General features: G+C 35.7%; 1 protein-coding gene across 1 annotated transcript; it reads right to left on the reverse strand.

The window, feature by feature from the left end:
* Nucleotides 1-2,391: 2,391 nt before the first annotated feature.
* Nucleotides 2,392-3,195, reverse strand: LOC142340367 (uncharacterized). The gene has a single exon (XM_075390942.1). The coding sequence runs from the start codon at nt 3,193-3,195 to the stop codon at nt 2,392-2,394; it is 804 nt and encodes a 267-aa protein (XP_075247057.1).
* Nucleotides 3,196-11,601: the final 8,406 nt, after the last annotated feature.

The following is an 11,601-nucleotide window of genomic DNA, read 5'->3' on the forward strand; positions in this document are numbered from 1 at the left end:
TATTTCTAGTTTATTCATAGACCCTGTCATAGTTTTTTTATTTGATATTCAAGAAAACCCTTATCTTTAAGTGATTTTTCATCACTCATAACATTGAAATTATTTGATATTTGATATGTTAACAATGTTTTTCTCTGTTATCATAAAAAATAATATCTACAGAAATAATAGTTTTCTTTTATTAAATACAAAAACTTTCTCTCTTTTCTATTTATTCCCAATACCCTTTCTGCCTATTCCTATTTTTCACTGATAGTCGAAAAAGGAAATATTTTTGTTGTCTTAAAGAAGAACCATAAAAATAAACCATTTTTTTATCGCTTCAAATGTTTGTGATTGTGATATTTATTATTTTATGACTGCATTTTATACCATTGAAAAGAAGAAAAATCTAAGCTAAATTTTGATACTACATAACCTGTAGTCAAAAATAATTAGTTTTTTTGTTAAAGACAAAAACATTCTCTCTATTCTGTTTTTTCTACTACCCTTTCTGTCTATTCCTAATACCCAATGTTGTATTATTTACGCCTCTATTCCTAATCTTAATACGTTACGCCTCTACTACAACTCGAAACCATTGCTTTCTTGGTTCAACTTTAAAAAAACATGTTTTTAAGTTGGATTGAAAATATCGAAAATGCGCGAAACGCTAAAAATATATAGTCCCAATAAGAATGTTCTTGAAAAGTTTCACTTGTGTGGACCTGCAAACAAAGATTCATTATCTATCTTAGATGCAACATGTTTTGGATGGTTTTTTCTAACCAGATTTTGTCCGTGAAACTTTTTTTTTCAATGGAGTTGTATGGTGAATGGATCTTTTTATTTTTTTTTCAACGTTATTAAAAGATCATTAAAACTGTGATTTTAGCGTAATTTTTTTTACTGATACCAAAATTTTATCAAAAAGAATTTTTTTTTCATATCATCTCTCTTACCGCTGCATCATACGTATACACATTACTAACTGCTCTCAATCCTAATTAAAATTGTCGCTAACAGAGTAGATTGTAAGCATTGAAGTAGCAGGGCCGATGAAGCATTGTTGTTGAAGTGGATGACTTGAATTCGGGAGGTTGCGGGTTCATACTCTTCTCGGGCCAATTTGGTTGCACTCAGCAAAATTTAAAGTTTTAACCCTTCTAAAATAATTCGTTCCACATGTCGTTTGGGAGCAATTAATCCAATACAGGCGAATTTTTGTTTATATTTTTTAAATTGCTTTGTGAGGCTTGAGCAGAGATTTGTTGTATTAGTTTGGGGCTCTAGAAGTTTTGTCGAATCACAAATTTAGTGAAATTATTTTAGCCCGGGTGGTTCAGTGTTAAAAAATTTGAAGCAAAGTAAGCCGAAAAATTATATGGTTGTGGAAACTGCAGCAAAATTGGACGAATTTTACTAATTTTTTACCATTACCAATTAATACGTTTAATAGCTACTGTGATTAGCAGTTCCTCTAATCATTTAATAGATCAACCAATAAATGCAGCTTTGAGTTTTTCTCTTAGACGAAAACGGCCAGCTTTTATGTTCGATCAATTACATGGTGCTTTTTTTTTCATTGATAAATTGATTCAAATTTCGATTTCCTCTCAGCTAAACATCTCTACGTTTATCCTCATTAAATAAAAGAAATCAACTGAAGGATAAACCAAGACAAAAGAATTTTATGGAAATACAGAAGACTTATTTAAATCTATAATTAAAACTCAATAAACTCAATAAACCAATCAATGCTAATGCACTAATTTTTAACTAAGTGTTACAGAGAAAAGATGATAATGGTGTAATGAATACTGTACCTTATGAAACGATTAATGTTTTATGAAAAACAATATCTCAGAGAAATAATTATTTGAGAATACACAACACGAGATATCGGTATAGTTAAAAACAAAAATAATGTGTTAAAAATAATTATGTACAATAACAACCAAAAAGATTTAGAGTAATTTATGATAAAATGGAAGAATTGTAATTCTCAGATGGTTTAAAACGTTTTTATCTAGTAATACAGTAAAAACGGATGATATTAAAGGAGAAGAAGATATTATGAGGTATGTTTTGAAAAATACCTCTAGTCTAATCATTCGTTAAAAGAACACTTTTAAGTTTCACGTTGTTGGACAAAAGAGTCAAGTTTTTGCTGCAATTTTGGCGGTTTATTTGAATCATCTTGAAAGTTGCAATAACATTGGCAACATTGGCAACATGGCACAAAGGGGGCATCAAGGGTTTTGGTGGCATCAATTGAAGTCTTTTGTCATCTTCTTTGAAATTGGCTCTGAAACTGTAGGCTGAAATGTTGTCAATATCATCAGTACATCGATTTGTGGGGAAGGGGTAACTCACGATGCCTAAAACCGGAGCGAGAAAAATCGAAAAAAACTACGGAGAAAATACGCGTGCGAGACCGGAAAGGGGGCGAACGAATGTGCCGTAAGCCGTTTTTAACTTTACGACTCGTGTTTCTCCATCTCGTCCTGGCGTTGTCTCCATGACTCTTCCCAGTGGCCAAATGCCTCTTGGTGTTTGGTCATTCAACACCCAAACAATGTCGTCCACTTTGAGTGGTCGATCGTTGCTGTTTGACCATTTTGACAGTCGGCTAAGGGTTGGCAGATACTCTTTCACCAAGCGTTGCCATATATGGTTCATCATCTTCTGAATGTTCTTCAATGTTTTCAAGCTTGCAGGTTGCTGGTTTCCAAATTGTCCTGGTGGCAAGCTATTAAAGTGACGCTGGATAAGAAAGTTGTTAGGAGTCAAAGGTTCCTCGTTGTCAGGCTGCTCAGCAACGTTATTCAGTGGTCTGGAGCTGAGGATTGATTCTGTTTCCACCATGATTGTTAGGAAAGTGTCAAAAGAGAGTCTTCTGGATCCTAGAATGAGGATGAGCGTTCCTTTGGCGCTCTGGATCAAACGCTCCCATACACCGCCAAAACGAGCGCCGTATGGGTGATTGAAATTCCACGTTGTATTGGCTTTTGCTAAAGCTTTGTAGATTCTGTCATTGTCCAAGGCTTTAACAGTTTTCTTCAGTTCATCAGAAGCGCCAACAAAAATTTTCCCATTGTCGCTGTAGAGAATTTGGGACTGGCATCGACGACTGCAAAATCTTCTGAAGGCATTGAGAAACGTATCTGTGTTTAGGTCTGGACACGTTTCTAAGTGAACTGCACGCGTCACCATGCATGTAAATATCAGACCATAATGTTTTTCTATAATGCCTTTGGAATTTTCGATGTAGAAGGGTCCAAAGAAATCTACACCAGAATTAGCAAAAGGGAACTGTGTTTTTGCTGTTGGAAAACGAAAACTAGGTAATGCAGCCATAATTGGTTGAATGTTTTTCGTGTCAAAGCGTCGACATAAGAAACAATGAAATCGTACGCTTGCTAACTCTTTCCGAAGGCCAATCACATGGTAACGTTGTTGAATGAATGCTTTCGTTGGTTCTGTGGACTGGTGAATACATATTTGATGGGCTTGATCCAAGTACAAACGAACAATTTTGTCCTTGGCGTGCAAAATTATTTGACGTTTTTCCAAATTCAGTTGTGTTGGTGCATACTGCAATCGACCACAAGATCTGAGTAATCCGTTCTCATCCAACAGCGGATTTAGGCATCGTATTTTGCACTTGGAATCTAGTCTCATTCCACGTTTGAAAGAATTAACGGTCGAATGGAAAAAACTGTCCTGAGATAATTTCAGGAGATAATTTCTTGATAATTGAATGTCTTCAGTTGTGTATTGGTGATTGTTCGTTCGCATTTTCTTTGCACGATGAATTAGGTTGAAAACTGTTGCAACTGTCAGAAGAAGTTTGTTCCTAGTTGAAAACTTACTCGGATCGACTATAGGTTTAATTGTCTTGGGACTTCTCGTGACTGCCGCACATGTTGCGCGTGGTTTGTTTATCTCATTCCAGGTCGACTCGTTTTCGCAAAGAAATTGGGGTGGATCTAACCATTTCTGCCGAATTTCGTTTGCCTCAAGACCGCAAGTTCCCTGATCGGCGGGATTGAGATAAGTTGAGATAGGATGCCATTGCTGGGGTAAAGAACTTTTATGAATTTCTTGCAATCTGTTTGAAACAAAAACGTTTTGCTTCTTATTTGAGGCTATCCAGTCCAAAACTACTTGACTGTCGGACCAGAGAAATTTTTTGGTCAATTGTCATTGTCATTTCTCTTTGAATCAGTTGTAAAAGGCGCACATCTATAACAGCGGCTTCTAGTTCCATTTTTGGCACGCTCATTTGCTTAATGGGAGCGACTTTGCACTTTCCCATGAGAAAACAGGCTTGTGGCGGAGTGGCTTGACTATTAGTTGTGCGGAGGTAAGCAACGGCTGCCATAGCTGCCATTGAGGCATCCACAAATATATGAAGTTGGCTGCTTGGGGTTTTACTGAAATTGTGAACAGTTCTTGGTATTTTGAGTTCGGGCATGGCAAAGTAGCTGTTTAGGACTTTCTGGAGGGCATTGTGTAATTCTTGTGGTATCAAATCATCCCATTTTCTTCCAAGTTTCCAAATCTGCAGCAAAACCATTTTTATTCTAATTGTCAGAGGAGACAGCAGACCGAAGGGATCGAAGATTGAAGATACCAAACTGAATATTTTTCTTTGTGTGTACAATGTTTTATCTTTAGGAAACTGTTGTAGGGGAAACATGACAAAATCGTCAGTTGTTATGTTCCATTTTCGATCGAGGACTCTTATGATCCCTTTTGTTTCGTCTTTGTCCTCGGAAGAGATTTTAGCGAGTACATCTGGTTCGTTTTCGTTTGAACAAATTTTGTCAACCTCAAGCCACCATTTTTCAGGCATCTTGTTGTCTGTGATATGAACTCTTTGGCTTCTGAAATTGTTGGCAGGGACTGGATGTAGTCATCCATATAAAAGTGTGTTTAATTGCGTTCAAGGCGGCTGGAAATTTACTTGTTGTCTTCTGCACATTTATTGAGCAGATAAATTGCGCAAAATGGTAAACATGTTGCGCCGAAGATTAATCTATTGAATTGGAATTGTCGAATGGAGTTTTCTATCATCCATAGGAAACGAAGAGCAGACTGGTCTTCTTGTCTCACGGCAATTTGCATAAACATTCCTTCCATGTCTGACAAAACAGCAACCGGCTGTTCTCTGAATCTCAACAGAACTCCAACTAAGTTATTCAGCAAAGCAGGACCAGTTAGAAGACTTGAGTTCAGTGATTCACCGCGGAACTTTGATGCTGCGTTGGCAACTCTCCTCACTTTTCCGGGTTTGTTTGGATTAGTGACTGGATGATGAGGTGGTGAGATTCAGAGAACAGCCGGTTGCTGTTTTGTCAGACATCGAAGGAATGTTTATGCAAATTGCCGTGAGACAGGAAGACCAGTCTGCTCTTCGTTTCCTTTGGATGATAGACAACTCCATTCGACAATTCCAATTCAACATATTAATCTTCAGCGCAACATGTTTACCATTTTGCGCAATTTATCTGCTCAATAAATGTGCAGAAGACAACAAAAGTAAATTTCCAGCCGCCTTGAACGCAATTAAACACCACTTTTATATGGATGACTACATCCAGTCCCTGCCAACAATTTCAGAAGCCAAAGAATTCATATCACAGACAACAAGATGCCTGAAAAATGGTGGCTTGAGGTTGACAAAATTTGTTCAAACGAACCAGATGTACTCGCTGAAATCTCTTCCGACGACAAAGACGAAACAAAAGAGATCATAAGAGTCCTTGGTCAACAATGGAAAATAACAACTGACGATTTTGTCATGTTTCCCCTACAACAATTTCCTAAAGATGCAACATTGTACACACAAAGAAAAATATTCACTTTGGTATCTTCAATCTTCGATCCCTTCGGTCTGCTGTCTCCTCTGACAATTAGAATAAAAATGGTTTTGCAGCAGATTTGGAAACTTGGAAGAAAATGGGATGATTTGATACCACAAGAACTACACAATGCCCTCCAGAAACTCCTAAACGGCTACTTTGCCATGCCCGAAATCCGAATACCAAGAACTGTTCACAATTTCAGTAAAACCCCAAGCAGCCAACCTGATATATTTGTGGATGCCTCAATGGCAGCTATGGCAGCCGTTGCTTACCTACGCACAACTAATAGTCAAACCACTCCGCCACAAGCGTGTTTTCTCATGGGAAAGTGCAAAGTCGCTCCCATTAAGCAAATGAGCGTGCCAAAAATGGAACTAGAAGCCGCTGTAATAGGAGTGCGCCTTCTAAAACTGATCCAAAGAGAAATGACAATGACAATTGACCAAAAATTTTTCTGTTCCGACAGTCAAGTAGTTCTGCACTGGATAGTTTCAAATAAGAAGCAAAACGTTTTTGTTTCAAACAGATTGCAAGAAATTCATAAAAGTTCTTTACTCCAGCAATGGCATCACATCTCAACTTATCTCAATCCCGCCGATCAGGGAACTCGCGGTCTTGAGGCAAACGAAATTCGGCAGAAATGGTTAGATCCACCACAATTTCTTTGCGAAAACGAGTCGTCCTGGAATGAGATAAACAAACCACGCGCAACATGTGCGGCAGTCACGAGAAGTCCCAAGACAATTAAACCTATAGTCGATCCGAGTAAGTTTTCAACTAGGAACAAACTTCTTCTGACAGTTGCAACAGTTTTCAACCTAATTCATCCTGCAAAGAAAATGCGAACGAGCAATCACCAATACACAACTGAAGACATTCAATTATTAAGAAATTATCTCCTGAAATTATCTCAGGACAGTTTTTTCCATTCGACCGTTAATTCCTTACAACGTGGAATGATACTAGATTCCAAGTGCAAAATACAATGCCTAAATTTGCTGTTGGATGAGAACGGATTACTCAGATCTTGTGGTCGAATGCAGTATGCATCAACACAACTGAATTTGGAAAAACGTCAAATAATTTTGCACGCCAGGGACAAAATTGTTCGTTTGTACTTGGAATATGCCCATCAAATATGTATTCACCAGTCCACAGAAACAACAAAAGCATTCATTCAACAACGTTACCATGTGATTGGCCTTCGGAAAGAGTTAGCAAGCGTACAATTTCATTGTTTCTTATGTCGACGCTTTGACACGAAAAACATTCAACCAATTATGGCACCATTACCTAGTTTTCGTTTTCCAACAGCAAAAACACAGTTCCCTTTTGCTAATTCTGGTGTAGATTTCTTTGGACCCTTCTACATCGAAGATTCCAAAGGCATTATAGAAAAATTTTATGGTCTGATATTTGCATGCATGGTGACGCGTGCAGTTCACTTAGAAACGTGTCCAGACCTAAACACAGATACGTTTCTCAATGCCTTCAGAAGATTTTGCAGTCGTCGATGCCAGCCCCAACTACTCTACAGCGACAACGGGAAAACTTTCGTTGGCGCTTCTGATGAACTGAAGAAAACTGTTAAAGCCTTGGACAATGACAGAATCTACAAAGCTTTAGCAAAAGCCAATACAACGTGGAATTTCAATCACCCATACGGCCCTCATTTTGGCGGTGTCTGGGAGCGTTTGATCCACAGCGCTAAAGGAACGCTCATTTTCTTTCTAGGATCCAGAACACTCTCTTTTGACACTTTCCTAACAATCATGTTGGAAACAGAATCAATCCTCAACTCCAGACCTTTGACTAACGTTGTTGAGCAGCCTGACAACGAGGAACCTTTGACTCCAAACAACTTTCTTATCCAGCGTCCCTTCAATAGCTTGCCACGAGGACAATTTGGAGACCAGCAACCTGCAAGCTTGAAAACATGGAAGAACATTCAGAAGATGATGAACCATATATGGCAACGCTTGGTGAAAGAGTATCTGCCAACCCTTAGCCGACTGTCAAAATGGTCAAACAGCAACGATCGACCGCTCAAAGTGGACGACATTGTTTGGGTGTTGAATGACCAAACACCAAGAGGCATTTGGCCACTGGGAAGAGTCATGGAGACAACGCCAGGACGAGATGGAGAAACACGAGTCGTAAAGGTAAAAACGGCTTACGGCACATTCGTTCGCCCCCTTTCCGGTCTCGCACGCGTATTTTCTCCGTAGTTTTTTTTTCGATTTTTCTCGCTCCGGTTTTAGGCATCGTGAGTTACCCCTTTCCCACAAATCGATGTACTGATGATATTGACAACATTTCAGCCTACAGTTTCAGAGCCAATTTCAAAGAAGATGACAAAAGACTTCAATTGATGCCACCAAAACCCTTGATCCCCCCTTTGTGCCCTTGCAGCATGTTGCCAATGTTATTGCAACTTTCAAGATGATTCAAACAAACCGCCAAAGTTGCAGCAAAAACTTGACTCTTTTGTCCAACAACGTGAAACTTAGACGTGCTCTATTAACGAATGATTAGACTAGAGATATTTTTCAAAACATCCCTCATAATATCTTCTTCTCCTTTAATATCATCCGTTTTTACTGTATTACTAGATAAAAACGTTTTTAAACCATCTGAGAATTACAATTCTTCCATTTTATCATAAATTACTCTAAATCTTTTTGGTTGTTATTGTACATAATTATTTTTAACACATTATTTTTGTTTTTAACTATACCGATATCTCGTGTTGTGTATTCTCAAATAATTATTTCTCTGAGATACTGTTTTTCATAAAACATTAATCGTTTCATAAGGTACAGTATTCATTACACCATTATAATCTTTTCTCTGTAACACTTAGTTAAAAATTAGTGCATTAGCTTTGATTGATTTATTTTGTTAGTGCTCTTGCTTTGGTTAACTAGAGTTTTAATTATAGATTTAAATAAGTCTTCTATGTTTCCATGAAATTTTTTTGTCTTGGTTTATCCTTCAGTTAATTTTTTTTGTTTAATGAGGATAAACGTAGAGATGTTTAGCTGAGAGGAAATCGAAATTTGAATCAAGCTATCAATGAAAAAGTAAGAGCACCATGTAATTGATCAAACATAAAAGCTGGCCGTTTTCGTCTAAGAGAAAAACTCAAAGCTGCTTTTTTTGGTTGATCTATTAAATGATTAGAGGAACTGCTAATCACAGTAGCCATTAAACGTATTAATTGGTAATGGTAAAAAAATTAGTAAAATTCACCCAATTTTGCTGCAGTTTCCACAACCATATAATTTTCGGCTCACTTTGCTTCAAATTTTTTAACACTGAACCACCCGGGCTAAAATAATTTCACTAAATTTCTGATTCAACAAAACTTCTAGAGCCCCAAATTATTACCACCAATCTATGCTCAAGCCTCACAAAGAAATTTAAAAAACATAAACAAAAATTCGCCTAGCTTGGATTAATTGCTCCCAAACGATATGTGGAACGAATTAATTTAGAAGGGTTAAAACTTTAAATTTAGCTGAGTGCAACCAAATTTGCCCGAGAAGAGTATGAACCCGCACCCTCCCGAATTCAAGTCATGCACCTCAACAACAATGTTTCATCGGCCCTGCTACTTCAATGCTTACAATCTACTCTGTTAGCGACAATTTTAATTAGGATTGAGAGCAGTTAGTATTGTGTATACGTATGATGCTGCGGTAAGAGAGATGATATGAAAAAAAATTCTTTTTGATAAAATTTTGGTATCAGTAAAAAAAATTACGCTAAAATCACAGTTTTAATGATCTTTTAATAACTTTGAAAAAAAAATAAAGGATCCATTCACCATACAACTCCATTGAAAAGAAAAGTTTCACGCACAAAATCTGGTTAGAAAAAACCATCCAAAACATGTTGCATCTAAAATAGATAATGAATCTTTGTTTGCAGGTCCACACAAGTGGAACTTTTCCAGAACTTTCTTATTGGGACTATATAATTTTAGCGTTTCGCGCATTTTCGATATTTTCAATCCAACTAAAAAACATGTTTTTTTAAAGTTGAACCAAGAAAGCAATGGTTTCGAGTTGTAGTAGAGGCGTAACGTATTAAGGTTAGGAATAGAGGCGTAAATAATACAACATTGGGTATTAGGAATAGACAGAAAGGGTAGTAGAAATAAACAGAATAGAGAGAATGTTTTTGTCTTTAACAAAAAAACTAATTATTTTTGACTACAGGTTATGTAGTATCAAAATTTAGCTTAGATTTTTTCTTCTTTTCAATGGTATAAAATGACGTCATTAAATAATAAATATCACAATTACAAACATTTGAAGCGATAAAAAATAGTTTTCCATGGTTCTTCTTTAAGACAACAAAAATATTTCCTTTTTCGACTATCAGTGAAAAATAGGAATAGGCAGAAAGGGTATTGGGAATAAATAGAAAAGAGAGAAAGTTTTTGTAATTAATAAAAGTAAAATAATAATTCTGTAGATATTATTTTTTATGATAACAGAGAAAAACATTGTTAACATATCAAATATTAAAAAATTTCAATGTTATGAGTGATGAAAAATCACTTAAAGATAAGGGTTTTCTTGAATATCAAATAAAAAATACTATGACAGGGTCTATGAATAAACTAGAAATACTAATAAAATTAAACATTCTAGAAAAAGAAAATAGAAGAAAAAGATTAGAAGATCAACCAAAACAGCAAGAATATTGGGATACGATAGAAGAATTATTTGATCCATTAACTAAAACAATGGCACATTGAGCCATTGGTTATTATTGTCACTAATAGTTTAGTTTTTAGTTTAGTTTTTAGTTTCATCACTACTTTTTAGGTGAAATTAGTGTATGACAAAAACTATCAGCAACAGCATTTTTTAACTTAACAATCAAGTCCTATGGGTTATGCTGCTATATAACCATTTTTAAAATCGAGTATCAAATACATATGTTTTATAACTACAATAAAACTTTCTATAACTTGAATGTGATCAAAAATTATAAGTTAATCCATTATAATCTTTATTGAAATTCACTACATCTTCAAACACTTGATTATAATTATTTGTACCATATCTATATTCATCCTATCCTCAGGATAAAACTCCATTCGAAACATACAATAACATTCTTTATATCAAAAAAACTTGCATCATTCACTTTTTTATTAACATCATTTTTCTCAAAGTCAACTATTATAAATTGAGGTCTCTCCATATCAAAATCAAAAAAGTCGATAGCATTAGATACGATTTTATACAATGTCTTTCTTCCGTAATAACTAATATCTTTATTATACTTCTTATTTAATATAATCTAAACAATTATTTTTTTGTCAAGACTAGGGTGAAACTAGTTACACACCATTATAAATCATTAATCGCCATAACACAATTCGCAGCTACGGCAGAAAAATTACCATCGCCATCACCATTCGCTCTGTACGACGATCGAACATTATTATTTCTTTTTAACTTTAAATAAAATCCTAATCCATATGTAATATTTTCAAAATCAATAACAACCAAATAGAGTACACATCTTAACCATCTTAAGCATGATTTTCCTCAAGTTAACTCTTTCACCCTAATTTCTAACAAAGCCTCTCATATATTAATCATTAATGCTGGTTACTAAAATATACATTAATAGCTTAGGATAAATGTGATCTACGTATTCAGTTGTTTTACCACTACTTATTTTAAATTTAATCGAACTAAACCATTCCATCATACCATAATTAACC

Source organism: Convolutriloba macropyga, chromosome 5, assembly GCF_964194025.1.
Source record: "Convolutriloba macropyga chromosome 5, txConMacr16.3, whole genome shotgun sequence".
NCBI classification, from domain to species: domain Eukaryota; kingdom Metazoa; phylum Xenacoelomorpha; order Acoela; family Convolutidae; genus Convolutriloba; species Convolutriloba macropyga.